At 40.5% G+C, this 27,064-nt stretch overlaps 1 protein-coding gene across 6 annotated transcripts; it reads left to right on the top strand.

The window, feature by feature from the left end:
• The first annotated feature begins 7,728 nt into the window (after positions 1–7,728).
• LOC136767676 (membrane-spanning 4-domains subfamily A member 4D) lies at positions 7,729–11,778 on the top strand. Of its 6 annotated transcripts, none has more exons than XM_066721614.1 (7): positions 7,732–7,919; positions 8,548–8,744; positions 8,885–8,995; positions 9,340–9,402; positions 9,752–9,862; positions 10,688–10,801; positions 11,300–11,778. In XM_066721614.1, exons 2-7 carry the CDS (start codon positions 8,571–8,573, stop codon positions 11,432–11,434), a joined length of 708 nt encoding a protein of 235 aa, XP_066577711.1. In that variant the 5' UTR covers positions 7,732–7,919; positions 8,548–8,570; the 3' UTR covers positions 11,435–11,778. The 6 variants fall into 6 exon arrangements, with proteins under 6 accessions (XP_066577714.1, XP_066577715.1, XP_066577711.1 ...); XM_066721612.1 differs by having other exon boundaries at positions 7,732–8,007; XM_066721615.1 differs by having other exon boundaries at positions 7,734–8,007; positions 8,888–8,995.
• The last annotated feature ends 15,286 nt before the right edge of the window (positions 11,779–27,064 follow it).

The following is a 27,064-nucleotide window of genomic DNA, read 5'->3' as shown; positions in this document are numbered from 1 at the left end:
GTTTATGTTTTTGCTTGATTTCCTTGTATTTGTCAGTTTGTGTTTTTTACTCTGTGCATTTAAATACCACTTAATACTTACTCCAAGTAGCTGTAGCAGTAGCATCCACAGTGTCTACCAAGCCTTTGTCTACCCCGCAGCAGTAGCTTGTTTTATAAATAACCTTTTCAATATTTTAGAATGTTTTACAACTGCCCAATACACAGCTCCGAGTTTTGTATCCAGTATGCAATCCACGAGCACGGACATGGATTACTACTCACCACTAGTCCAAAATCATTTTTATATATACACACCCATCAGCCATAACATTATGACCACTGACAGGTGAAGTGAATAACACTGATAATCTCGTTATCATGGCACCTGTCAGTGGGTGGGATATATTAGGCAGCAAGTGAACATTTTGTCCTCAAAGTTGATGTGTTAGAAGCAGGAAAAATGGGCAAGCGTAAGGATCTGAGCGACTTTGACAAGGGCCAAATTGTGATGGCTAGATGACTGGGTCAGAGCATCTCGAAAAACTGCAGCTCTTGTGGGTTGTTCTCGGTCTGCACTGGTCAGTACCTATCAAAAGTGGTCCAAGGAAGGAAAAGCGGTGAACTGGCGACAGGGTCATGGGCGACCAAGGCTCATTGAGGCACGTGGGGAGCGAAGGCTGGCCCGTGTGGTCCGATCCAACAGACGAGCTACTGTAGCTCACATTGCTGAAAAAGTTAATGCTGGTTCTGATAGAAAGGTGTCAAAACACACAGTGCATCACAGTTTGTTGCGTATGGGGCTGTGTAGCCGCAGACCAGTCAGGATGCCCATGCTGACCCCTGTCCACTGCCGAAAGCGCCTACAATGGGAATGTGAGCATCAGAACTGGACCACTGAGCAATGGAAGAAGGTGGCCTGGTCTGATGAATCACGAGTTCAAGGTGTTGACTTGGCCTCCAAATTCCCCAGATCTCAATCCAATCGAGCATCTATGAATGTGCTGGACAAACAAGTCTGATCCATGGAGGCCCCACCTCACAACTTAAAGGATCTGCTGCTAATGTCTTGGTGCCAGATACCACAGCACACCTTCAGAGGTCTAGTGGAGTCCATCGATGGGTCAGGGTTGTTTTGGTGGCAAAAGGGGGACAATATTAGGCAGGTGGTAATAATGTTATGGCTGATCAGTATATAAATATGTAAGTTTAAAAATACCTGGCGCTACAATAGTTTTAAAAATTTTTAAATGCGGGGTGCCTTATCCCAGGGATTTTATATAGAACAATTATCCGGTCAAGGAAGGATGGACAGCAGCTCCCATCTAAAATCGTCGATGATGCTCTGAGGAAGATAAGTCGAAACGCGTAAGCATTATGATGTTCACTTTTTCTCTAATAAATAATTTTTGAGATGGTGAATGTGGACTGTTTTTAGACAGGAGCTGCTGTCCATCCTTCCTTGACTGGATCATTCTGTGCAGGAATGGCAAACCGGAGAAAACAGGAGCCAGACCCTGCACACAGAGGGGCATTCCTTACAAATATGAGCCTCTATCTCCTTTCCCAGGCAGCCCTTGTAGCAGCAGGTGTCAAACAGGGCCAAGCCCCTTCTATACATGAACACCAGAGGGGAGACATTCTCACAGCCATCCACAAGACATTTTTCTGCGTATTTGTGAGGCTAACGTGCGTAACATTAGCCCAGATATTTCTGCAGGTTTCAGGAGGAAAATCTTCTATTCTGCTGGAGTAAGGCTTTGTGGAGGCCTACTTTGAGTGCAAAGGCTTGGAGCACCCTGTAGAACAGTGGGGGATCCCAAAAGTGTGGCCTGGTATTGTCCATGCATGGCACAAAGGCCAAATGGTCTCAGGCTGCTGGCAAAGTAAAAGCGGTTCATAACACTCACTTTCTTGCCAGCAGCCTGGATGTTCTTAATCACATATGCCAGCCCCTGTGCCTTAATGAGCGGAGTTTAAGTTATTCTCCCATTTAGTTGGGAAGAGATCTGTGCGGGTATTGTAAAGCGGTTGGATTCATGTTCCCTTTGCTCCTGGTATATTCAAAGGGTGGCGTAGATCACTTCATTATATATAAACCCTGGGGGGTGGGCACCACATCTGGCTTGATGTGGTCGATGCCTTTCATGATTTTGAAGACTTGAATCAAGTCCCCATGTAGTCTTCTATGTTCCAGGGTGAAAAGGTTCAGTTCCCTCAGTCTCTCCGAGTAGGACATTCCCTTCTAACCTGGAATAAGTCTGGTTGCTCTCCTCTGAACTGCCTCTAGAGCAGCGATATTTAAGTGTGGAGCCCAAAACTGTACACAGTATTCCAGATGAGGTCTAACTAGGGCATTGTACAGTCTTAACATTACTTCTCTTGTTTTAAATTCTACACTTTTGACAATATACCCTAGCATTCTGTTTGCCTTTTTTATTGCTTCCCCACATTGTTTGGATGGAGAAAGTGAGGAGTCCACATACAATCTTAGGTCAATCTCATGCTTTACTAATTCTAGTTCTATTCCTCCCATAGTGTAATTATATTGGACATTTTTACTACCAGCATGTAGTACCTTGCACTTGTCCACCTTGAATTTAATTTGCCAGGTGTCGGCCCACAACTGAATATTATCAAAGTCCCTCTGAATAACATGTGCTGTCGAGATTGTATCTGCTGAGCCACCTATTTTTGTATCATCTGCAAATTTGACAAGTTTTCTAACTATCCCAGAGTCCAGATCATTAATATCGATTAGAAAAAGCAAATGCCCTAGTACTGATCCCTGTGGAACTCCACTAACAACATCACTCCAGTTAGAAGCAACTCCTCTAATCGACACTCTCTGTTTCCTATACATCAACCAGTTCATAATCCATCTACTTACATTTCCCTGAATACGGACAGCTTCTAAGTTTAGGATCAGTCTTTGGTGTGGAACCTTAACAAAAACTTTCTGAAAATCTAAGTATATCATATCATATGCTTTCACATGATCTACAGCTGCAGTTACATGTTCAAAGAACTCTAATAGATTAGTAAGACATGATCTGCCTCATTTAAACCCATGTTGACTATCTCCAAGAATATGGTTTTCATTAAGATGCTCCTCTATTTTCTGTCTAATACAAGTAATACAGGTGAGACTGATTGGTCTGTAATTTCCTGGCTCAGTTTTGTCCCCTTTCTTGTGGATTGGTATGACATTTGCTATCTTCCAGTCAGTGGGCACATCCCCTGTTCTAAGTGTCATTTGGAATAATTGAGTTAGCGGCCTATAAATAATTTCCCTCATTTCTGTTGGAAATATCCCATCTGGCCCAGGTGATTTGTTTGTTTTTTATTCTGCTAGTCCCTTTAGTACCTCCTCCTCATTTATCCTGATCTCTCTTAGGGTTTGACTGTACTGATTGTCAACCTGTGGCATGTCATCTGTTTGTTCTTTTGCTATACAACATTTTCTTTCTCTTGATATTTTTTTGCATACCTCTATTAAACCATTTTGGCCAGTGTTTTTTGGTCCTCAATTTGCTAAGTTTTGGTACAAATTGCTCCTGAGTCTCAAGTAGTATATTCTTAAAATATACCCATCCATTTTCAACTGACTCTGTATCCAATGTGCTCCAGTCTACCTCTTCTAAGTGCTGTCTCATACCTTCAAGGTTTGCTTTTCTAAAATTGTGGACCATTGTTTTAGACTTGGACCTTGTTTTTTGAAAGAATGCCTCAAAGCTAACCATATTGTGATCACAATTTGCCATTGGTTCTCTAACTACTGTCCCCCTGACTCTGTCCTGGTCATTTGAAAAGATCAAGTCAATATATGCGCTCTCTCTGGTTGGTTCCCTGACAAATTGAGTTAGAAAGCAGTCATTTACCATCTCAACCATTTCTATGTCTGCTTCTGTAGTCCCCACTGGGCTTTCCCAGTTTAAGTTTGGGAAATTGAAATCCCCCATTATAACAGCCACATCCTTGCTACATGCAGTCCTGATTACACTGTACAATGCAGCATCTTTCTGAATATCTGAGTTTGGTGGCCTGTAACACACTCCTACCACTAATCCTCCAGATCTCTTGTTCAAAAGTTTCACCCACAAAGATTCTGTTCCATTACTGGGATCTAATACAAGTTCTTCTGCCTCAATGTCATTTTTCACATATAATGCTACCCCACCCCCTCTTCGATTTTGCCTGTCTCTCCTTAACTGTGTGTATCCTTCCAACTTGTATTCATCCCCATCATTTTCTGTAAGCCATGTTTCTGTCACTCCTACAACATTGTAGTCACATGCTAGCACTGTGGCTTCCAAGTCTAACATCTTGTTCCTTATACTCCTGGCATTGAGGTACAAACATTTCAGGACTTTCCTACTAGCAGTTTCCCTTGGTTTTCTTTCCTTAGAGGAACGTCACCCTGTGCTAACATAATTGCAAAAGGGTTTTCTAATGATCAATTACCCTTTTAAAATGATCAACTTGGATTAGCAAACACAATGTGCCATTGGAACACAGGACTGATGGTTGCTGATAATGGGCCTCTGTACGCCTATGTAGATATTGCATTACAAATCAGCCGTTTCCAGCTACAATAATCAATTACAACATTAACAATGTCTACCCTGTATTTCTGATCAATTTGATGTTATTTTAATAGACAAAAAGATTGCTTTTCTTTGGAAAACAAGGAAATATCTAAGTGACCCAAAACATTTGAACGGTAGTGTATATAGATTTGCAGAAGTAGTGAAACAACTCATTTAAAAATGTTATGTAGAAAAGTAGATTGATATTAAAAATAGATTAGAATTAGTATTTAGTTATAAAGTGCTGCTTTCAACTAACTTTCAGACAAATTCTTCCAATAACAAATTGTAAATTGAATTGTAATTGTAATGATAATTTGAATAAATATGTATCCAAAATCTATCAATCAATCAAAAAACTAAAAGACAAACATTCAGTTACATGGGCATGTCTAGGTTAACAGTCAGTGATTGGACTAATATGTTTCAGCAATGCTAGGACAGATGTACAACAGCTCCTGCATTTGTTATAAGCAGCCCAGACACTAGTTCAGGATGGTACAGTCTGTGTTTCTCACCGCAGGGCTGCCATCACACAGCTTTGCACCAAAAGGCAGACACTCTTTTATATATACACTTTTTTTTGTTTTCAATTTGGAATCACCAGTTACTGAACTCGGCTCACTTCAACATCCACGCTGCCTCAAAAGAGCAACAAAGCAGTTGTCCCTGAAACTGTGACTCCTGCAGGGAAAAGGAAATCACTGAACACCTGTGACATTCATTCAATTACCTTTTATGATTAACATTCACACAACACATTATTGTTGGTTGTCAACTTTAGGATGTAATTAGTGGTAGTCTACTGCTGGTGAAAATATAGATTTTAAAGCATGTACAAACTTCCTGTTGTGAAGTGCTTCAACTGAAACATTAAGGCCATTACTTTATGCCGCTCCTCTTCAAACTCGGCCCACTTATCTCTGAATCATTCTTTGTTATCCATCTCCGAACTGCCTAAACAGTTATGATACAAACAGTGCATGCCATTACTTGTAGTTGAAAAAACTTGAAAGCATTTGAATTTCAAAACCATTTTGAGGCAGAATGAACAACAAACCCAGACATGTTGGGCACAATGCAAACACTCTTATCCTTAATGTGATACATTTTAAACAAGATGGGCTTTTCTAAACTTAAACTCTCAAAACTTGTTGCACTATACATTACCTGTGTTACATGTGACCAGCAGAGCAGAATGCTTGATTGAGGGAAGACTTCTTTTACTGATTTTATTAGTTTCTGGTCCTTATCCACCATCCACCTTATCCGCCTTATGAAGGCCCTGAAAGTATTGATACATTATGATACATTATTCTGCTTATTTTACTTATTTACAATAATTAGTAACTTGCAAAGCAATCACTGGGGTTTCATAAGAATCATACTCTGAAATAATGTATTGAGCAATCTCTCGATTTAAAACATTTAAAAGGGAAAATCAGCAACTGTTGCAACAGCTAAATGGCAGTAATATTATGCTTATTTTGGTGAAAAATGCACCTTGGATGGAATGAAGGATTCCTGTCAGCAAATGAAATAAATTACCAGCATATGTGGTGTCAATGAATACTAAGTTTTTGGCATACTCTTCAGCCTTCCTCCTCTGAAGCACAATTATCAAGGGTTGATCAATTTCTCTTGATACTGGCACATTTTAGGAGCCTATCCACACTGTAGCATCATTCCTGTCAAATCTTCCTTCAGCCTTATATTTGGAGGATAGATATTTAATATCGGTCAGAGAAGAATAAAATGCTCTGTTGATCAACAGCCCACTTCCACCAGGATTTCATTTGTTGTTGTTTTTTGCCAAGAGCAATGAGCATCTGAATAAAAGATAGCACTGAACAGTCAATAGTCTTTGTCATGTCCAGTATGTTTGCATTTTCTTCTGATAATTACAGCTTTCGTTGCACTGACAGCAGCGTTAACACAGCTAAATGAAACGTAAGCTGTGCACCCATTAGCTCGCGTTTCAATGGGGTCACCATTTGACATCCCTTTGGGCATTCCACTACGTTCACTCAAATACTGTTTGTATTGTCCATCATGTTTGAAATGGGTAAATGATCCATATCCATTCCCTTGAAGTGATTTCAAATTATGGTCTATGAACCTGTCTTCAGTGGCATGCAAAATGCCTGCTTTAGTCTTAATGCCTTTTCAGACAGAGGTAAGGAATCTCTCCTCCATTCTTTCTTATGCCATCTCAAGGAATTGTTGAGTATTGAAAAATGTTGTTGTGGCAGTTTTGCTACATACTGTGGAAAGAAAAATGCTGTATTAATTAGTAAGGAGAATAGTCATGGTTGATAGAAATTATACTGGTTAACTACATTGACCTAAGTTGAAAGTTAAGAAATGCAATACTGTTGCACATTGATGTATTATCTGTAAACATTACTGGATTGCTAACTTGACACTGTAGGCATACTGGGCAAAATATCACCCACATTTCACTACAAAAACATGACCCAATAAAATAAGGTGGTGTAAAAAGTGGACTGAATTCAAGTTGTGATACAAACAGATTTAAAACGATTTAATTACAAACTGACCCCAGGTCAGATAGGGATGTGAAAACTGGCCTGAACACAGATATGATTGCAAACTGACACCAGATCACATGTGAATACTGGTCTGGGCTCAGAGTTAATTATAAACTGACACCAGGTCAGATGTCAATACTGATCTGTACAGATTGGATTATAACTGACACACAACTAGATAAATTGTATAGCTTAATAATAATTACAGTAATACAATTATACATATTTACATTGAAACCAACCAGACGCGATACATTTGCTTACTGTAAAGCGCTAAGTTGTCTAACGACATTAGCTAGCAGACGTTGGCTTTTGAACTGACTGTGGGGGACAATCAAAATTAGCAAAAAATAAAATACTGTAGAAAGAGGGTTATATTAGATGTTGTATTATATCCAGTCACTCCCTCGTTTGTCTATATTTTCTGATAATTATCATTGCGTTATGTGATATTCAGTGACTCCCTCGTTTGTTTATATTGTCTGATTTCTCTGATGTATTTGAGATGTGTTTGGGGGTCATGGGGAATTCTGCTGCTGCTGTCTCTAGAGCTGCCCTGTTGCCAGGACTCTCCCTCTTCAGTGACGTCAGTGAAGGAGGGATGGGCAGAGCCGCGGAGGGTCGGGAGCGAGTCTGACACGGACACAGGGCTGCGCAACCAGAGCAGAGACGACACAGATACAGGATACTTGGTGACACATTTTCCCCAAGCCACAAGGGCCTCTTTGCTGGCTCGGTCCACGGGGCTCGACCCCCGGTAAACCCCTGCATGGAGTAGGACCTGCGACCACCACTGCACGGTGGGTTGGATCGTCCGGGTGGTAAAGACAGAAACGAACGTTGACTTTCCCTGGAGCAGTTTTATTACGCATTGAAAACGTGGTTGTTGTGAGTAATTCATCTCTCCTTTTGCAGAAATCCCACATTTATGTTTCTAACCGTCGTGTCTTTATTGCTTTTTGTACAAAAAGAACATCTTTGTATCTGAACCAGAACAATTAAAAAAGTTTACTTATTATTACTACTACTATTGTTGTTATGTATTATGTTTTAATATTGCCAGTTTTGGTGTTAGGATGTAGAAGTAGTTTAGTGTGGCTCAATTTGCTTGATTTCTATTGTGTTTTATATATGCTAAACTGTACTTAAGGAGTAAAGTAATTGTAAAGGAGGAGGAGAGAAAACGTAGTTCTAAAGGAGCTGGAGAGACTGGTGTTTACTATGTATTTACAAAACCCCTGTTCATAGAAGTGCTCTTGCGTAACTGGAACACAGTCAGAGCAGCTGCTTGCTTTCAAAGCAGTCTGGAATTCCTGTTTAAACTGGTAGTGCATTAGCAAAAGCAGACTAGCAAACATGCCAGACACTTATGTCAAAACCAATCTTTTAAGTCTATAAACTTTTTCTCTGTCACTCTCTCTCACCCAGGAAGCCCTGACCAGCTGTTGAAGATGTTAACCTCTGTTCCCACTAACGGGGGCGTGGTGATCGTCACACAGATGTGCCCACAGGGTCCGGGCGCTGTGCCCATTGGTGCTCAACAGTCAGGGCTGCCACAGGGCTTCACCTCCCCAAGGGATGCAGCTCTGAAGCGCTTTGTGAAAGGAGAGCCCACAGCCCTGGGGGTGAGAGCTCACTGTGTCTGTGTAGTCACAAACCACGCCAGCCATATTTACCTATACTTACCATTGAAAGTGCACGTATTTGTCTCATGTTGTAGCTCTGAGCACTTCCTCTCTGCCCTCTTCCCCTCTCTCTGCACTAGCAGGTGGTCCAGATCATGATCGGCCTTTTCTCTATCGGTTTAGGAGTGGTAACCCTGCAAGACAGGTTTATAGCAGATGTCATTGGGCTCCCATTTTGGACAGGGCTAATAGTAAGTCATTTTTTTCAATGTGAAATCAACAGATTGAAACAGCAGGAGTTGTGATTCAAGCTGTCAGTATGTTGTGTGCCCTACTTGTAGTGTCAAAACTATTCTCTACAGGACTGATGACACGACAGCATGAAGAGGAGCCAGCGGTTCAGGTCATCTTTTTATCGGCGATAGTCTCAGGCAGTTTGTTCAGCTGACTGTAGCCTCTGGAGCCACAGCTGACTCTCACTGTCCATACCTGGCAGTGCAGTCACAGGCAGACACTGCGCACACCTGACTCTACATGCTAGTGCCTTTTGCCATTTCATCTCTCTCTCTCTCTCTCTCTCTCTCTCACCCTCTAGTATATTGTCTCTGGGGCTGTGAGTATTGCGGGGGAGAAGAGGAAGAAAAATAACATCTGTCTCGTGAGTACAGACCGGCCTGAGATTTTCAGTCATTCTGTGGGGGAAAAAATTGAAAACCACACCTTTGTTTATCCTGGTATCTGAAATGCCTCCCTCTTTTTCAGGAAGCTAAGAAGGAAGATTGTCCCACAAAACTTCAATTAATAACTTATCAAAAAATAATAATTCCAAATATATGGAATGAGCACCACCAGTCATAACAAACTGGATCTGTCATTCTCAACCTGAATGTCTCTACACAGGCACATACACCCAAGTTTCTGTCCCAAGATGTATGAGAAATGAGAAGAGTATCAAATGCTACAGTTTCCTGGTTTCCCATTGCATTGTGGTTTATTTTCCTTTGCAGATGAAGGCAGCCATGTCCATGAATATTGTGAGTGCGGTGGCTGCAGGCATAGCGATACTTTTCGACTTGACTGAGGTTGTGGTACCACACTTCCGTTTTCATGATTCAGGAGTAGGTTTCCTCATTGTTTTTCATTAACTCAGGGGTGATCAGCCCTCTTCCTTGAGAGCCATAATCCTGCAGGTATAGCAGGTCTCTGAATCATGTCACTGTATGAACTCTTTGTTGCACTCTCTCTCTCTCTCTTGCACTTTTTGTCCCACTCTTTATTACTCTTTATTTTGAGAAATAAAGCCCAACAATATGCTCAATAAAGCAGTTAGTTGGTTTAGATATAACAAAATCCAGAAACCACAGTGATCCTTCAGGACCAGGGTGGGCCAGTCCTGCTATAATAGTTTTTTCTTGCTGTTGAATGTTTCTGGCCTGCTCAGGAATGGAGGTCACACAGAAAACACCCAGCAGGTCCAGAGAAGTGCAATAAAACTGAACAATGCCCACTGCGTGCGGTGATGTCACTATGAACACATCTCCGTTTAGACTAGTGTTTCATTAAACTTGTATTTTGTATTTCATCCAATTTACCAATTTACATCCAGTTAGGATTTAGATTGTCTTTGGTTTTGTTTGCTTTTGCTTTAATATGCTTTGTGACATGTATATATTTTATGAGCACTGTAAGTCATAAGTTTCCCTGAATAGGGTTGTCTACTCATGAATAAGTAAACAGGTGTGTGTGTGTGTGTGTGTGAGTTTATTGGTGGACAACTGCTTTGTTGCCCTTGCGAGGCAGCGTGGATGTTGGAAGTGAGCCGAAATTCCAAACTTATAAGAAAAAAAAAAAGAGTGTATATATGTGTGTGTGGTTGGGGGTGGGGCATTTGGTGATAAAATAATGATACACTTTTTCACCCTTATGTAATTTTCATTCTCCAGGACATTTTACGCAGTTTGGCATGGGTAATGCTGTTTTCCTCGATCCTGGAGTTCTGCGTGGCCATCTCCGTGTCGGCCTTTGGGTGCAAAGCTGTGTGCAATGGCAGCCCTGCGGTGAGAAACACAGACTGTACCATCCTGGACTGGTGGCTGGGCTGCATATAACAAATGCAGGAGCAAAAGTTGTACATCTGTTCAAGCCTTGCTGAAACTTATTAGTCTAATCACTGACTGTTTACCTAGACATGCCCATGTAACTGAATGTTTGTCTGTTAGTTATTTTGATTGATTTATAGTTTTTGAATATATATTTATTCAAATTTGTTAAGGGAAGAATTGGTCTGAAAGTTAGTTAAAAGCAACACTTTAACCAAATTCTAATTCTAATCAATTTTAATATCAATCTACTTTTTCTACATAACATTTTTAAAATTAGTTGTTTCACCAGTTCCACAAATCTACATACATTTTCTTTATTAAGTAATTTAGTTCTGGTGCTGGGCACTGTGTTTTACATGACTGAAGCATGATTTACAAAGGCAAGAACCTACTAGTGAGCTGTATTTTCACTTCTCAACACACAGTGATTCTCTCCCTCTCACCATTCCTCAGCCTGTGATTGTCATACAGTATGGGGCTAACTCTCAGCCAGCAACACAGCCCAGCAATCCCCCGGGCTACCAGCTGGCACCGGACACAGAGCAGGACGCTTTTCCCAAGACCCCCCCTCCGCAGTATACAGAGTGACAGAGAGAGCCGGCTGGACCTGCACAGGGGGAGAGAGGGGAACACCGAGTCACCTGCACAGCCACTGCAGGGGGAGTGAGGGTTTCTAGAGGAAGAGCCTTGGAGTCTGTGTGTGAATGTCTGCAGGAGCTCTTCTGCCATCTTCAGAGCTGCCTTTCACACACGGCTGTTTACAACTCACCCTCGATGCTGTCAGAGTCCTGCTGCTTCCTCTCCGCTTCAGTGAGATAAGACAGACAGCTCCATCAATGTTGCAAATATATCACAATATATATCGTTTATTTAAAAAATGCTTTTCTTTTAAACCTTCATTAAGAAATAAAATAAATTAGCCTATGCTCAGACTTTCCTCTCTCTGTGTCTTTTGAGAAACACCACTTACCAGGGTAAGATGTCTCTTCTTGGATCTAGTAAAAACTGCACTTTAAAGTCGATGCAGAGTTTCAAATGGACTAGATGCACAGATGTCCTGAAAGTCCCCAGTCTGCTTTTGCACAATACACCACTCTAAAGGTGGTGAAATGGAGTGAAAAAGGGAAAACGGTTTTTTTTGGGCAGTAGAGGTATCCTTTTATGGTTGCTCCTTCTTGACAGAGTTACTAGTGTGTATGATTTAGGGCTACAACAACTAATTGATAACATAATTAATTAAAAATCATTGGCATTGAATTTCATTGTCAATTAGATGGGTCTAAGTGTGGCGCAGCTAAAAAAAATACTAGGGCTGTCAGGCGATTAAAAAAAATGATTGGTTGATCAATGGCCATTAGTTGTCTAAATCGGTAGATTAATTGGGCACTTATTAAAATAAGTGTAATGGTTGTGCTACACAGTAATACTTTAATAAATACTAGGCATTGATATTACAGTAGCCTATAACAATTCCTAACGCAATGGTAAAGAAATGAAATAGAAAATGTATATTATTAAAATCAGGGTGAGATTTTATCAACAATGTGTGGCGGTGGGGGGTGCACAGATTATTTATCGGCCGCACTATGCATGAGTTTTTAGCGACAATGATTCAGAGTTTGAGATGGGGTCTCAATGCTTGAGAGCTGTGCTAAATAATTATAATTATTATGCAAAAAACAATTACTGTATATGCGCAACATGGCAGAGGATTCTCCTTCCCTTCTAAAGCAAATGGTGTTTGCACGCAAATGATACTTTAAACTGCACACACTGCCCTTTTAAGAAAAGCATTTATTTCAAATGAAACAGAAAACCTTTACTTTGTCTTCAAGATTTCCTTCTAAATTCAAAGCTAGACTGTAGTTTTCCTATTAGCAGCTGTAACCCTGCAGTTTGTGCGCAGATACTGTACTGTAGCTCTTGTGATGTGATCTCGTGTGATTCGACAATTTAACACTATAGAGAATCACAGGGCTAGTCAGTTTGATTTAATTTGGATTACTCTGTGTTCCTGAATACACTGTACAGACCCGTTCTTGACTTTTCCTAAATACATGTATTAAATATGTCTAGAGCATGTTAGCTGCATACATGCAAATCAAGTTGAAGTCGCAATCTCTACCTCACCTACAGTCCACAGTCTTTCATGTGCTTCAAAAACACACACATTGTATAGCATTACAAGTTACAACTGTAGTCAGATTGATACAAATAAACACGTCTCATTTTTTTAAAGCGCTTTGATGTTATTTATACCAATCATTTTAATGTTTTATGTTCATATTTCCATTTAAATAGTAAATTTGTGCTAGTTTTATTCGATTGTTTGCCATCCATTACACCACAGCATTTAAAGAGCTATCGGTGTTAACTGTATAATCACCAGTCATTATTATGAAGGAGGAAAAAAAAAAAAACCTGCTCGATTAAATTGAGAAAATATTGATCGTCGATGAATTAATTGGTTGATGAATAGACCCGATGAATCGATTAATCGAAGCAGCCCTTGAAAAACTGAAAAAACATTGAAAGATGGAAAGCTGTGTAAATCGTCTAAAGTATGGGAGCACTTTACATTGCACACTTATCAAAGAGGTTTACTGCAACATGTGCAAAGCTGAACTCACATGCACGGGGGCACGGCAATGATGCATCAGCACCTGAGGAGAAAACACACTGGAGCCATGATGACAGAGGATGAAGACGCTCAGCTGGTACAGGCCATTGCCACTGGATCCGACATGTCATTTTTAGTCCATCATCTGAAAAATTGTCAATCAAGGACACGGCACATTGGATCATTTAGAGATATCTTTAATTAATTTAAAGATATCTTCATATATTTCAAGATATCTTTAAATGATTTACAGATCTCTACAAATAATTCCAGCTAGCTCTAAATAATTTATTACAGTAATAAAATGTTGACTATCTGAAAGTGTGGACAGGAAGTGAGCAGTGGAACAAACCACATCCAACCAGCACAAGACACAGAAATGTTCCACATCCTGAAATCCGAAAAGTGGCTTCCACAGTGATCATCAACAGAACTAAAACTAATCCAATAACCTTAATCTGACTCCAAATGAAATCATACACAATAGTCTCTCTGTCAAGAAGGAGACACCACAAAAGACTGCCTCTACTGCCCAGAAATACAACTTCCTCTTTTGCCTACATTGTATGAGGCAATCTTGAGAGTGGTGTATTGTTATTATTACTATTATTTTTATTTCTTGGCAGACGCCCTTATCCAGGGCGATTTACAACATAAGTGCCAAAACAAAGTGCAAAAATACAGTTACAGTAAGGGAAAAAAGTATTTGATCCCCTGCTGATTTTGTACGTTTGCACACTGACAAAGAAATGATCAGTCTATAATTTTAATGGTTGGTGTATTTTAACAGTGAGAGACAGAATAACAACAAAAAAAATCCAGAAAAACGCATTTCAAAAAAGTTATAAATTGATTTGCATGTTAATGAGGGAAATAAGTATTTGATCCCCTATCAATCAGCAAGATTTCTGGCTCCCAGGTGTCTTTTATACAGGTAACGAGCTGAGATTAGGAGCACTCTCTTAAAGGGAGTGCTCCAAATCTCAGCTCGTTACCTGTATAAAAGACACCTGTCCACAGAAGGAATCAAACAAATCAGATTCCAAACTCTCCACCATGGCCAAGACCAAAGAGCTGTCCAAGGATGTCAGGGACAAGATTGTAGACCTACACAAGGCTGGAATGGGCTACAAGACCATCGCCAAGCAGCTTGGTGAGAAGGTAACAATAGTTGGTACGATTAGTCGCAAATGGAAGAAACACAAAATAACTATCAGTCTCCCTCGGTCTGGGTTTCCATGCAAGATCTCACCTCGTGGAGTTTCAATGATCATGAGAACGGTGAGGAATCAGCCAAGAACTACACGGGAGGATCTTGTTAATGATCTCAAGGCAGCTGGGACCATAGTCACCAAGAAAACAATTGGTAACACACTACGCCATGAAGGACTGAAATCCTGCAGCGCCCGCAATGTCCCCCTGCTCAAGAAAGCACATGTACAGGCCCATCTGAAGTTTGCCAATGAACATCTGAATGATTCAGAGGAGAACTAGGTGAAAGTGTTGTGGTCAGATGAGACCAAAATTGAGCTCTTTGGCATCAACTCAACTCGCCGTGTTTGGAGGAGGAGGAATGACCCCAAGAACATCATCCCCACTGTCCAACATGGAGGTGGAAACATTATGCTTTGGGGGTGTTTTTCTGCTAAGGGGACAGGACAACTGCACCGCATCACAGGGACGATGGACGGGGCCATGTAACGTCAAATCTTGGGTGAGAACCTCCTTCCCTCAGCCAGGGCATTGAAAATGGGTCGTGGATGGGTATTCCAGCATGACAATGACCCAAAACACACAGCCAAGGCAACAAAGGAGTGGCTCAAGAAGAAGCACATTAAGGTCCTGGAGTGGCCTAGCCAGTCTCCAGACCTCAATCCCATAGAAAATCTGTGGAGGGAGCTGAAGGTTCGAGTTGCCAAATGTCAGCCTCAAAACTTTAATGACTTGGAGAGGATCTGCAAAGAGGAGTGGGACAAAATCCCTCCTGAGATGTGTGCAAACCTGGTGGCCAACTACAAGAAACGTCTGACCTCTGTGATTGCCAACAAGGGTTTTGCCACCAAGTACTAAGTCGAAGGGGTCAAATACTTATTTCACTCATTAACATGCTAATCAATGTATAACTTTTTTGAAATGCGTTTTTCTGGATTTATTTGTTGTTATTCTGTCTCTCACTGTTAAAATACACCTACCATTAAAATTATAGACTGATCATTTCTTTGTCAGTGGGCAAACTTACAAAATCAGCAGGGGATCAAATACTTTTTTCCCCTCACTGTATGTATATATATACACATACACACACACACACACACACACACACACAGTCACCTAGAAAATTACTGGCTCCATGGATAAAGCTGAGAATAAAGGCTGTATAAAATAAACACATGTAATATGTAGAAAGCGATTGTTGTCCACAACTTTTATTAAAATCATGCTTTATTTATAATTAAATTTGTAATTAAATTACTGAAGCCATGTAGTTGCACCCACTCAGTCTATGGGTCCAATCAGCGGTGAAGTCAAAGATGTGTTGCTGATCACTGATTGGGTTAGGAAGAACCGTCACTCAAACCTACTGGACCAATGGAGACCCATGATCCACGTCTCCCTGTAAGCCCTGCCCTCACAGCAAAACAGTGCCAAAACTCATAAATGAAAAAAATCTAAAGCAAAGAATCTGGAGGCAAAAGCAAAGATCGCAGCATCGCAACCAAAGACAGGGACTGCAGGCGAGCGTGTCAGTGATATGGACTCAATCAGTTCGAGTTTTGCTCTAGATTTAACATTATTTGCTTTCAAGTTTTTTTTGTTTGCTTTTAATATAAAAAAAAAATGTTTACAATTCTATACATTTTGCTTTCAATCATTTTATTTTTGATCTCAACATCAATTTTTATTTTTATTCACAATATTTTTTAATTTGAATTAGTTACTTATGGTGCTAATTTGAGCCCATACAAATTGTAATTAGTAACTTGATAAAGATGTTAAAAATCTATCAATCAATTAAAACAGTTACATGGGAATGTCTAAATAAACATTCAGTGATTGGCCAATAAGTTTCAGCAATGCTTGGACAATTGTACAACTTGTGCTCCTGCATTTGTAATAAGCAGCCGGAGCCCAGCCACCAGTACAGGACAGTAAGAGTCTGTGCAACTCGTTTCTCACCTCAGGGCTGCCACAGCACTCTGCTTTGCACCCGAAGACTGAAACATAGATAGCCATGCAGAACTCCAGGATTGAGAAAAAACACATTACCCATGACAAAATGCTGATATGGCCCTTGAGAAAGAAAATAATAAAAATCAATTCCCCCCCTGATTTAGAATCAACAAACCCCCCCCCCCACACACACACACTCTTTTCTTCTCAATTTGGAAATCACCAGTTACTGAATTTGTCTCACTTCAACATCTGTGCTGCATCACAAGGGAGACTAAAAAGCAATTGTCCTCCAATACACACTCACACACACATAAACACCTGTTATTACTTATTCATTATTAGACAACCCTACTCATGACTTATGACTTACAGTGCATGTCGCAAAGCATATTAAAGTGAAAGCAAACAAAGACCAGCTAAATTCTAACTGGCTATAATTACAATAAAATACAAAGAACAAGTTTAATGAAACACTAGTCCAAACAGAGATGTGTTTATAGTGACATCACCACTGGCAATGGGCATTGCTCAGTTTTTTTTTGCACTTTGTTTGACTTCCTGGTTCATTCTCTGTAATCTCCTTTTCCTTAGCAGACCAGAAACATTCAAGAACATCAGTAAAAAATACAAAATGATAGCAGGACTGGCCCACCCTGGTCCTGGAGAGCCACTGGGCCTTCTGGATGTTTGTATATCTAAACCATTAACTGCTTAACTGAGCCTATTGTTGGGCTTTATAAGTCAAAATATGAATGTGTTCAGAGGGAGCAACAGAGAGTAGGAAGGAGAGAGAGAGAGATAAATAGTGCATGAGTGATAGTGCAACAAAGAGTTCATACAGTGACTGATGATTCAGAGACCTGCAACACCTGCAGGAAATGTATGAAAAACAATGAGGAAACCTACTCCTATGTCATTAATTATCATATGGAAGTGTGTACCGCAATCCCAATGAAGTAGCAGATTATCGCTATCCCTGCGGCCACCGCACTCACAATATTCATGACCAGGGCTGCCTTGATCTACAAAGGAAAATAAACCACAACTCAGTGGGACACCAGAAAACTAACATTTGATACTCTTCTTATTTCTCATAGATCTTGGGTCAGAAACTTGGGTGTATGTGCCTGTGTAGAGACATTCAGGCTGAGAATGACAGATCCAGTTTGTTATGACTGGTGGTGCTCCTTCCACATATACTCAGCAAAAAAAGAAACGTCCCTTTTTCAGGACAATGTATTTTAAAGATAATTTTGTAAAAATCCAAATAACTTTACAGATCTTTATTGTAAAGGGTTTAAACAATGTTTTCCATGCTTGTTCAATGAACCATAAAATTAATGAACATGCACCTGTGGAACGGTCATTAAGACACTAACAGCTTACAGACGGTAGGCAAATTAAGGTCACAGTTATAAAAACTTAGGACAATAAAGAGACCTTTCTACCGACTCTGAAAAATACCAAATGAAAGATGCCCAGGGTCCCTGCTCATCTGCGTGAATGTGCCTTAGGCATGCTGCAAGGAGACATGAGGACTGCAGATTGCAATGTCCGTACTGTGAGATGCCTAAGACAGCGCTATAGGGAGACAGGAAGGACAGCTGATCGTCCTTGCAGTCGCAGACTATGTGTAACACCACCTACACAGGATCGGTACATCTGAATATCACACCTGCGGGACAGGTACAGTATGGCAACAACAACTGCCTGAGTTACACCAGGAACGCACAATCCCTCCATCAGTGCTCAGACTGTACGCAATAGGCTGAGAGAGGCTGGACTGAGGGCTTGTAGGCCTGCTGTAAGGCAGGTCCTTACCAGACATCACCGGCAACAATGTTGCCTATGGGCACAAACCCACCTTCACTGGACGTGATTTCCTGCAAGACAGGAATGTCAGTGTTCTGCCATGGCCAGCGAAGAGCCCGGATCTCAATCCATTGAGCACATCTGGGACCTGTTGGATCGGAAGGTGAGGGCTAGGGCCATTCTCCCCAGAAATGTCCGGGAACTTGCAAGTGCCTTGGGGGTAACATCTCACAGCAAGAACTGGCAAATTTGGTGCAGTCCATGAGGGGGAGATGCACTGCAGTACTTAATGCAGCTGGTGGCCACACCAGATACTGACTGTGACTGTGATTTTGACCCCACCTTTGTTCAGGGACACATTATTCCATTTCTGTTAGTCACATGTCTGTGAAACTTGTTCAGTTTATGTCTTATTTGTTGAATCTTTTTATGTTCATACAAATATTTACACGTTAAGTTTGCTGAAAATAAAAGTAGTTGAAAGCGAGAGGATGTTTATTTTTTTTGCCGAGTATATTTATGAAGTATTCATGTAAGTTTTATGGGACAGGCTTCCTTCTTAGCCTCCTCAAAAAGAGTGACGTATTTCAGACACCAGAAAAAAAACAAAGACGTGGTTTTCAGTTGGGTTAATTATCCCCCCAGAATGACTGAAAATAGAATTTGAGCCCAAACCTAGATATGTCGTAATGTCTCTCTATCAGCACTAACACAACTTGAAATTATATTGTGTTTTGATCTGTACTGTATTATTGCACTTTTATAATGCTCTTATATTTTGTAAGTCGCCCTCCATAAGGGTGTCTGCTAATAAATAAATAAATAATAATACAAAAGTAATATGTCAACCACTCCAGTGGTCTGTCAGGGTCCTGAGTGGATCTCCACTCTGCTCTGCTGCCTGTCCTGATCCACACACAGTCACAATTACTATATATATATATATATACACTCACCTAAAGGATTATTAGGAACACCTGTTCAATTGCTCATTAATGCAATTATCTAACCAACCAATCACATGGCAGTTGCTTCAATGCATTTAGGGGTGTGGTCCTGGTCAAGACAATCTCCTGAACTCCAAACTGAATGTCTGAATGGGAAAGAAAGGTGATTTAAGCAATTTTGAGCGTGGCATGGTTGTTGGTGCCAGACGGGCCGGTCTGAGTATTTCACAATCTGCTCAGTTACTGGGATTTTCACGCACAACCATTTCTAGGGTTTACAAAGAATGGTGTGAAAAGGGAAAAACATCCAGTATGCGGCAGTCCTGTGGGCGAAAATGCCTTGTTGATGCTAGAGGTCAGAGGAGAATGGGCCGACTGATTCAAGCTGATAGAAGAGCAACTTTGACTGAAATAACCACTCGTTACAACCGAGGTATGCAGCAAAGCATTTGTGAAGCCACAACACGTACAACCTTGAGGCGGATGGGCTACAACAGCAGAAGACGCCACCGGGTACCACTCATCTCCACTACAAAAAGGAAAAAGAGGCTACAATTTGCACAAGCTCACCAAAATTGGACAGTTGAAGACTGGAAAAATGTTGCCTGGTCTGATGAGTCTCGATTTCTGTTGAGACATTCAGATGGTAGAGTCAGAATTTGGCGTAAACAGAATGAGAACATGGATCCATCATGCCTTGTTACCACTGTGCAGGCTGGTGGTGCTGGTGTAATGGTGTGTTGGATGTTTTCTTGGCACACTTTAGGCCCCTTAGTGCCAATTGGGCATCGTTTAAATGCCACGGCCTACCTGAGCATTGTTTCTGACCATGTCCATCCCTTTATGACCACCATGTACCCATCCTCTGATGGCTACTTCCAGCAGGATAATGCACCATGTCACAAAGGTCGAATCATTTCAAATTGGTTTCTTGAACATGACAATGAGTTCACTGTACTAAACTGGCCCCCCACAGTCACCAGATCTCAACCCAATAGAGCATCTTTGGGATGTGGTGGAACGGGAGCTTCGTGCCCTGGATGTGCATCCCACAAATCTCCATCAACTGCAAGATGCTATCCTATCAATATGGGCCAACATTTCTAAAGAATGCTTTCAGCACCTTGTTGAATCAATGCCACGTAGAATTAAGGCAGTTCTGAAGGCGAAAGGGGGTCAAACACAGTATTAGTATGGTGTTCCTAATAATCCTTTAGGTGAGTGTATATATATATATATATATATATATATATATATTAGCAGATACCCATATCCAAGGTGACTTATAATTGTTACAATGTAAGTTACACTTACAATGACCCATTTTTACTGGAGCAATCTAATAAGTACATTGTTCCCCCACCTAGGGCTGAATCCATTACCTTATGCTCAGAAGTCCAGAGCCCTGACACTACTCCACACACTGTGCTTCTTACTCACTGTACAGATTTCCTTGTGCTTTCTTTTCCCTGCCACGATACTCTGAGCCCCAGAGACACTATACTAGAGAGAGAGAGAGAGAGAGATCTATTTTATATATATTTAGACTGATGAAGAGTCAGCTTTGCGCAGTGTCTGCCTGTGATTGCACTGCCAGGTTCAAACACAGAGTCAACTGTGGCTCCAGAACCTACAGTCAGCTGGACAAACTGTCTGAAACTAATCACCAATAAAGAGATGACCTGAACCACTGGTTCTTGTCATGTTATCAGCCGTGTAGAGAACAATTAGGGCACATAACATAATCACAACTCCTGTCATTTCAATCGGTTGATTTCAAATTGTAAAAAAATATGACTTACCATTAGTCCTGTCCAAAATGGGACCCCAATAGGACCTGTTATATACCAATTTGACACAGTTATCACACCTAAAGCGATAGATAAAAGGCCAATTATAATCTGGAACACCTGTTAATGCAGAGAGAGGGATAGAGGGCAGAGAGGAAGTGCTCAGTGATACAACATGAGACAAATACATGCACTTTCAAATTGTATGTAGAGGTAAATATGGCTGGGGGCGGATTGTGACTAGACAGAGACAGTCAACTCTCACCCCCAGGGCTATGGGACATCTATTCCCAAAGCGCTTCAGAGCTGTATCCCTTGGGGAGGTGAAGTCGTGTGGCAGCCCCAACTGGGCCAGTTGAGCATAAGTGAGCACAGCACCCGGAGCCTGCGAGGACATCTGGGTGATGATCACCATGTCCCTGTCAGTGGGGACAGAGGTGAACATCTTCAACAGCTGGTCAGGGCTTCCTTGTTGGAGTGTGTATGATAGAGAGAGAAAGTGTAAATGTAGAGATCGGTTTTGACGTAAACTGTATTGCATAAGTATTAACCCCTATAACTTTTGGACATTTTGTACTGCTGAAATGTGGAACTAAAAATGGGATTTTACACAAAGTATTACATAATGTCGATCTCGGAAAAAATATATTATCTTTTTTAATTAAATACAGATAAAAAAAAAAGAAGTCTTGATTGCATAATTATTCACCCCCTTTACAATGACTCACTTAAATAAGCAATTGCCTTCAGAAATCACATAATTAGTTGAATAGTCACATGATCTCTCCAATTAAATACACCTGTTTCTGGAAGGCCCCAGAGTATGTCATAGAACATATCCAAACACCCACACCATGAAGACCACAGAGCTTTCAAAACAAATCTAAGCAAAAGTTCTGGAAATGCATCAGTCAGAGATGGGCTATAAAAAAAAATATCCCAAACTTTAAACATCCCCTGCAGCACAGTTAAATCCAGTATTACAAAAATGGAAAGAATATGGTACAACCATGACTCTGCCTAGAGCAGGTCGTTCACCTACACTGAGCAACCGGGCAAGGAGGTCGGTGATCAGAGAAGCCAGAGAGGCCAATGGTAAATCTGAAGGAGCTTCATTGTACACTCTACACAATAAAGGTTCTTTGGGTTCTGTGTGGCACCTTTTGGTTCTTGCTACCAAATTTTGAGCCATTAATGAGAAGAAGGCTGCGTGAATGAGGAAGAGAACCTTATATTTTAAAGTGTTGTAAGTTGTATTCAAGAGACAAGATTGAATGTGTATAGTTGCTTAATTAAGCTATTTGTCTTCAAACTTCCTTTTTAGTTGTTTTTTGTCGCTTGATGAGATGAAAACCTCTGCCCCTCCTTAACCCTCGTGGTGTCTTAAGGGTCAAAAATGACATGCCACTATTGTTTAACAGCAGAGGAAAAACCCTAAATTATATTTTTTCAACTTGAAATTTGATGACTTTTCCTAGAGTGACCCCAACATTAGAAAAAGCGAAACATCGCCTTTGTTCATATTTCCATGAAAGCTGTACAGCACCAGGGTACAAAGATTGTCTTAGTTTCATTTTTGACCTGGCAGTTATAAAATCATTTACACACCACAAAAACACACACACACACACACACACACACACACACAATACCAGTCAAAAGTATACACAATACCCCCCACCCTCCATTATTCCAGTTTGTATTTAAATTTAGGCACAGTTTTTAAGTACAGTTTCCTACACCATCAAAAGGCACTTGGAAACTGGAGGAAATTCTGACAGGGAGAGGTCTGGCAGACCCAAAGCCACAACAGAATCAGAAGACAAGTTTCTGAGAGTCAACAGCTTGCGTGATAGGCAGCTCACAGGACAACAGCTTCAAGCACAGCTTAACACTGGTCGAAGTAAGCAAGTCTCAGTTTCAACTGTGCAGAGAAGACTTCGAGCTGCAGGTTTGACAGGTCGAGTGGCAGTAAGAAAGCCATTGCTAAGATGGCAAAATAAGAAAAAGAGGCTTGCCTGGGCCTGAAGCACCACCAGTGGACTACTGGAAGGTGTTATGGACCAATTAATAACCAGAAATTGAAATCTTTGGTTCATCATGCAGGGTTTTTGTTCGCCGTCGAGTAGGCGAACGAATGGTTCCTCAGTGTGTGACACCAACTGTCAAACATGGAGGAGGAAGGGTGATGGTCTGGGGCTCTTTTGCTGGATCCAGAGTCAGCGACTTGCACGGAGTGAGTGGCACCCTGAACCAAAACGGCTACCACAGCATTTTGCAGCGCCATGCAATGCCCTCTGGTATACGCCTAGTTGGTCAGGGGTTCATCCTACTGGAAGATAATGACTCAAAACATGGGATAAACTGGACAGAAGGTGAAAGCAAAAGCAACCTACAAGTGCAACACATGTGGGAACTTCTGCAACAGTGTTGGGAAGAACTTTCCAAACAATATTTGATTTCCATTGTAGAAAGAATACATTGAGACATTAAACTGCGTACATTTCAATAAAAACTGGAAAAAGTGAGGTGTAATATATATATATATATATATATATATATATATATATATATATATATATATATATATAGCGCTCTTGAAAAAATTAAGACCACTCCAAGTTCAGAAATCAGTGTTAAGTGATCTCTTAATTTGTTCTAGAGCTACACACACACACACACACATTGTACTGATGCGCAATGGAAACATACAAAATCAACTTCATTATTTGTACACGGAGACAGCACAAAGTCTCCCATGCGTCAGTCAATCGGTTCTGATTAAGGAGAAAACATTTACAGAACACTTATATGAACTGGTGCCGACCAGACACACCAACCGGCTGTAATCAACTAATCTACACCTCCTTCCGACTACGCCAGTCAGGCTATGCTGACAATTAACACTTGAGATATTCAATCAGTTCCTATTAGGCTAGGCCACAGATCCGTTTTGTATAGCGCTTAACTAGAACTAGGATATAGACCAGGGACACCAGCAACCAGCATAAAAAGTATTTTATTTTACAAAAAGGAATAATTAGTAATAAAATCAGCAGCACACTAACACACACTTGGGATACCACACAACGTACACTTCATTTAAAGAGTTCTTAAATCACCCATACTATACATGCACTGGAATATTGCACTTAACCCGAACTAATTCATATAGTATAATTTCACCTCACAATAAATAAATCACCCCAATAAATCGGTCACAATAAATGAATCCAAACATTATAAACATTTTCCAATACAAACTCTTAAGAAACTGCAGTTTGAACTCTTATCTAATCCTAGTTAAATAGTTATATGGTTATATGTTGCTTATTATCCAATTAACCAAACCCGTATAATCCCTAAGATTCGACCCCTTTACATCTACAATGATATTTGTATTACAACAGAGCAGGTCTCTGCTCTGACTAATAGCTGGTGGGACTGTCTAGGTTAGTGTCCTATAGAAATGCATGGGCTGGCTATTGTCTGGGCGAATCGCCTCTTTGCTGAATGGCTCTGCTCGCCCGTTCCAGCGCACCCTCGGACAGTCGTCGATCCATTCGATTACGCAAGAGCACTTCTGGGAACAAGGGTTTCCATCTACACATAATAAACACCAGTCTCTCCAGCTCCTTTAGACATACTGTAAAGCATTGTTTAAACTACGTTACAACGTGAAGCCCTCATTAACGAAGACGTATTCCGCTTCCTTTTATTCATCTTAGCATATTAAACGAAAAATAAAATGAACCGAATTCAGTCACCATAAAATACTTCCACATTTCAGTGGACTTGCTGTTCCTAGTCTTCAGTTTCCAACACCAAAACTGTCATCATAATAAATCATGATGACATAGTAATAATGATTATTTATAGAAACTTATCAATTGTTTCAAATATATTCTTATTTCTACAAACAGCGGTAGACAAAAGACGAGAAGAAACATAAATGTGGGATTTATCCAAAGATTTACTCACCACAACAAAGAGTGAGGTGTGTCTTTCGTTTCTGTCTTTAACACCCGGATGTTCCAAATATTGGAACCTTGGTTCTTCCCCCTCTTGTGGAAACGAAACGCAAAACATGCACAAACTGTTCTGCCAACTGTCTGCTCATTTTTCCGGGAGGACTGGAGGGGAGTTCACATTGTGTAGATAGGTGTAACCATCTTGTTGTACCCACAGACATACCGTTTTAAGAGTTATGCACATAGATGTACATAAAAAACGACACCAATAAAAACCAATCGTGTTTACAGGTCTCTGGTTGAACACAGCCTGCATGCATAGTAACAAATCTTCTGCTAACGCCTCAAAACGCCAATTATATAACTGGTGGAGTTTTGGAATTACTAGGGGAAACTGTATAGGTGTCGACTATTATGAACTATATGGTTTTGTTCTTTAATGAGGCAATGAGCACCAGGTGAAATTATTGAACTTGTTGCCGCACCTGTTTAAAAAGGGGGGGGTGTATGGGCGCAGAGACAGCGTCAGGGAAAGCACAGACAGGTAGCTGCGGGAAGCACAGAGACGCGCTGGGAGCGAGTTGTAAAGCGACTACATTGGTGCATTATTGGCGGGAGTTGGTTGCGAAACTATTGATGGCCTTGAGGAGCCAATCGTGGTGAGAATAGTCCGATCAGTGATTTAGACTGACTGGGTCTCAGTATGTGCTACAGCTAATATTATTAACTTGTGACGTCGGCAGTGAACACGGACAGAAACGAAAGACACACCTCACTCTGTTGTGGTGAGTAAATCTTTGGATAAATCCCACATTTGTTTCTTCTTGTCTTTTGTCTACCGCTGTTTGTAGAAATAAGAATATATTTGAAACAATTGATACGTTTCTATTTGTCTGGGTGGCTTACTGTAAATCCCGTTGTGGGTTGGATTGTTGACTGTAAATCTGTATTGTATCTATTGGAATATGTGGATGTGATTTATTTGGAAAATCGTTATTTCATTAAATAAGAGCTCAAACTACAGTTTGATAAATTGGCAAAACTTGTGATTTTCCATTCTCCGAAGCGAGCTTAAAGTTCAGACAGCTGAGTTACCAAAGTAACATGTCCAACATCTTAACTTGAAATTAGCTGGCTATGAATATAAATATATTTAAATCCTGCCCAATTAAATGACAGCTGACATGCCTCCGATGATGACGATGTTCCTAGCAGATTAAGTAGTGTTAGATCTTAATAAAGCAAGCTTTTCAGTGAGAAATAATTCGATTATTTTAATTAAATCATGCAGATGATAGTTCTTTTGAGCATTATAGTTTGATCGGCAAGGGATGATTTATCTAGTTGATTTATTAGGACCGAACATCACTAATGGCACTCGCTGCAGTCATGCATTGACAGTGCTACAGCTGTGCTACTTAGCCACTCTACACTGTATGCCAAGCGGAAAATCTGCAGTGCAATGCTGTTCGGAAATTTTAATGTATTATTATTTGTAAGTAGTATGAGAGAGAACTACAATATTGCAGTTCATAGAAGAAAAAAAAAACAGATCTATGGAGGGAGATCACTGTCAAAAAGATTAATATCCATAAAAATAATTTGTACTTGTACAATTACAAATTCAAAAATTACAAGTACAAATCGCATATTTGTGATTTACCACTCATAGATTTGTGAGTTGGAGAGAGCGTTAAATCACTGTCAAAAATACGTCACAAAGGTCACAGGACGAGATTGTTCCACAATCCACAATCGATGAGGATTTAACAGCGCATGCGTTCAGCTACTGAACACCCGTGTTGTAACGTGTGAATACTCAAGCGAAATGCAGATGCTAATGCTTTTTTCTTTCTTATTTTTCTCGTAAGTCAATGCCATTTTTGTCAATGATAATGCTATAT

This window comes from Amia ocellicauda, chromosome 14 (assembly GCF_036373705.1).
Source record: "Amia ocellicauda isolate fAmiCal2 chromosome 14, fAmiCal2.hap1, whole genome shotgun sequence".
Lineage (NCBI taxonomy): Eukaryota > Metazoa > Chordata > Actinopteri > Amiiformes > Amiidae > Amia > Amia ocellicauda.
The sequence above is the reverse complement of the archived record's forward strand: the minus strand, read 5'-3'. Positions and strand labels throughout refer to the sequence as shown.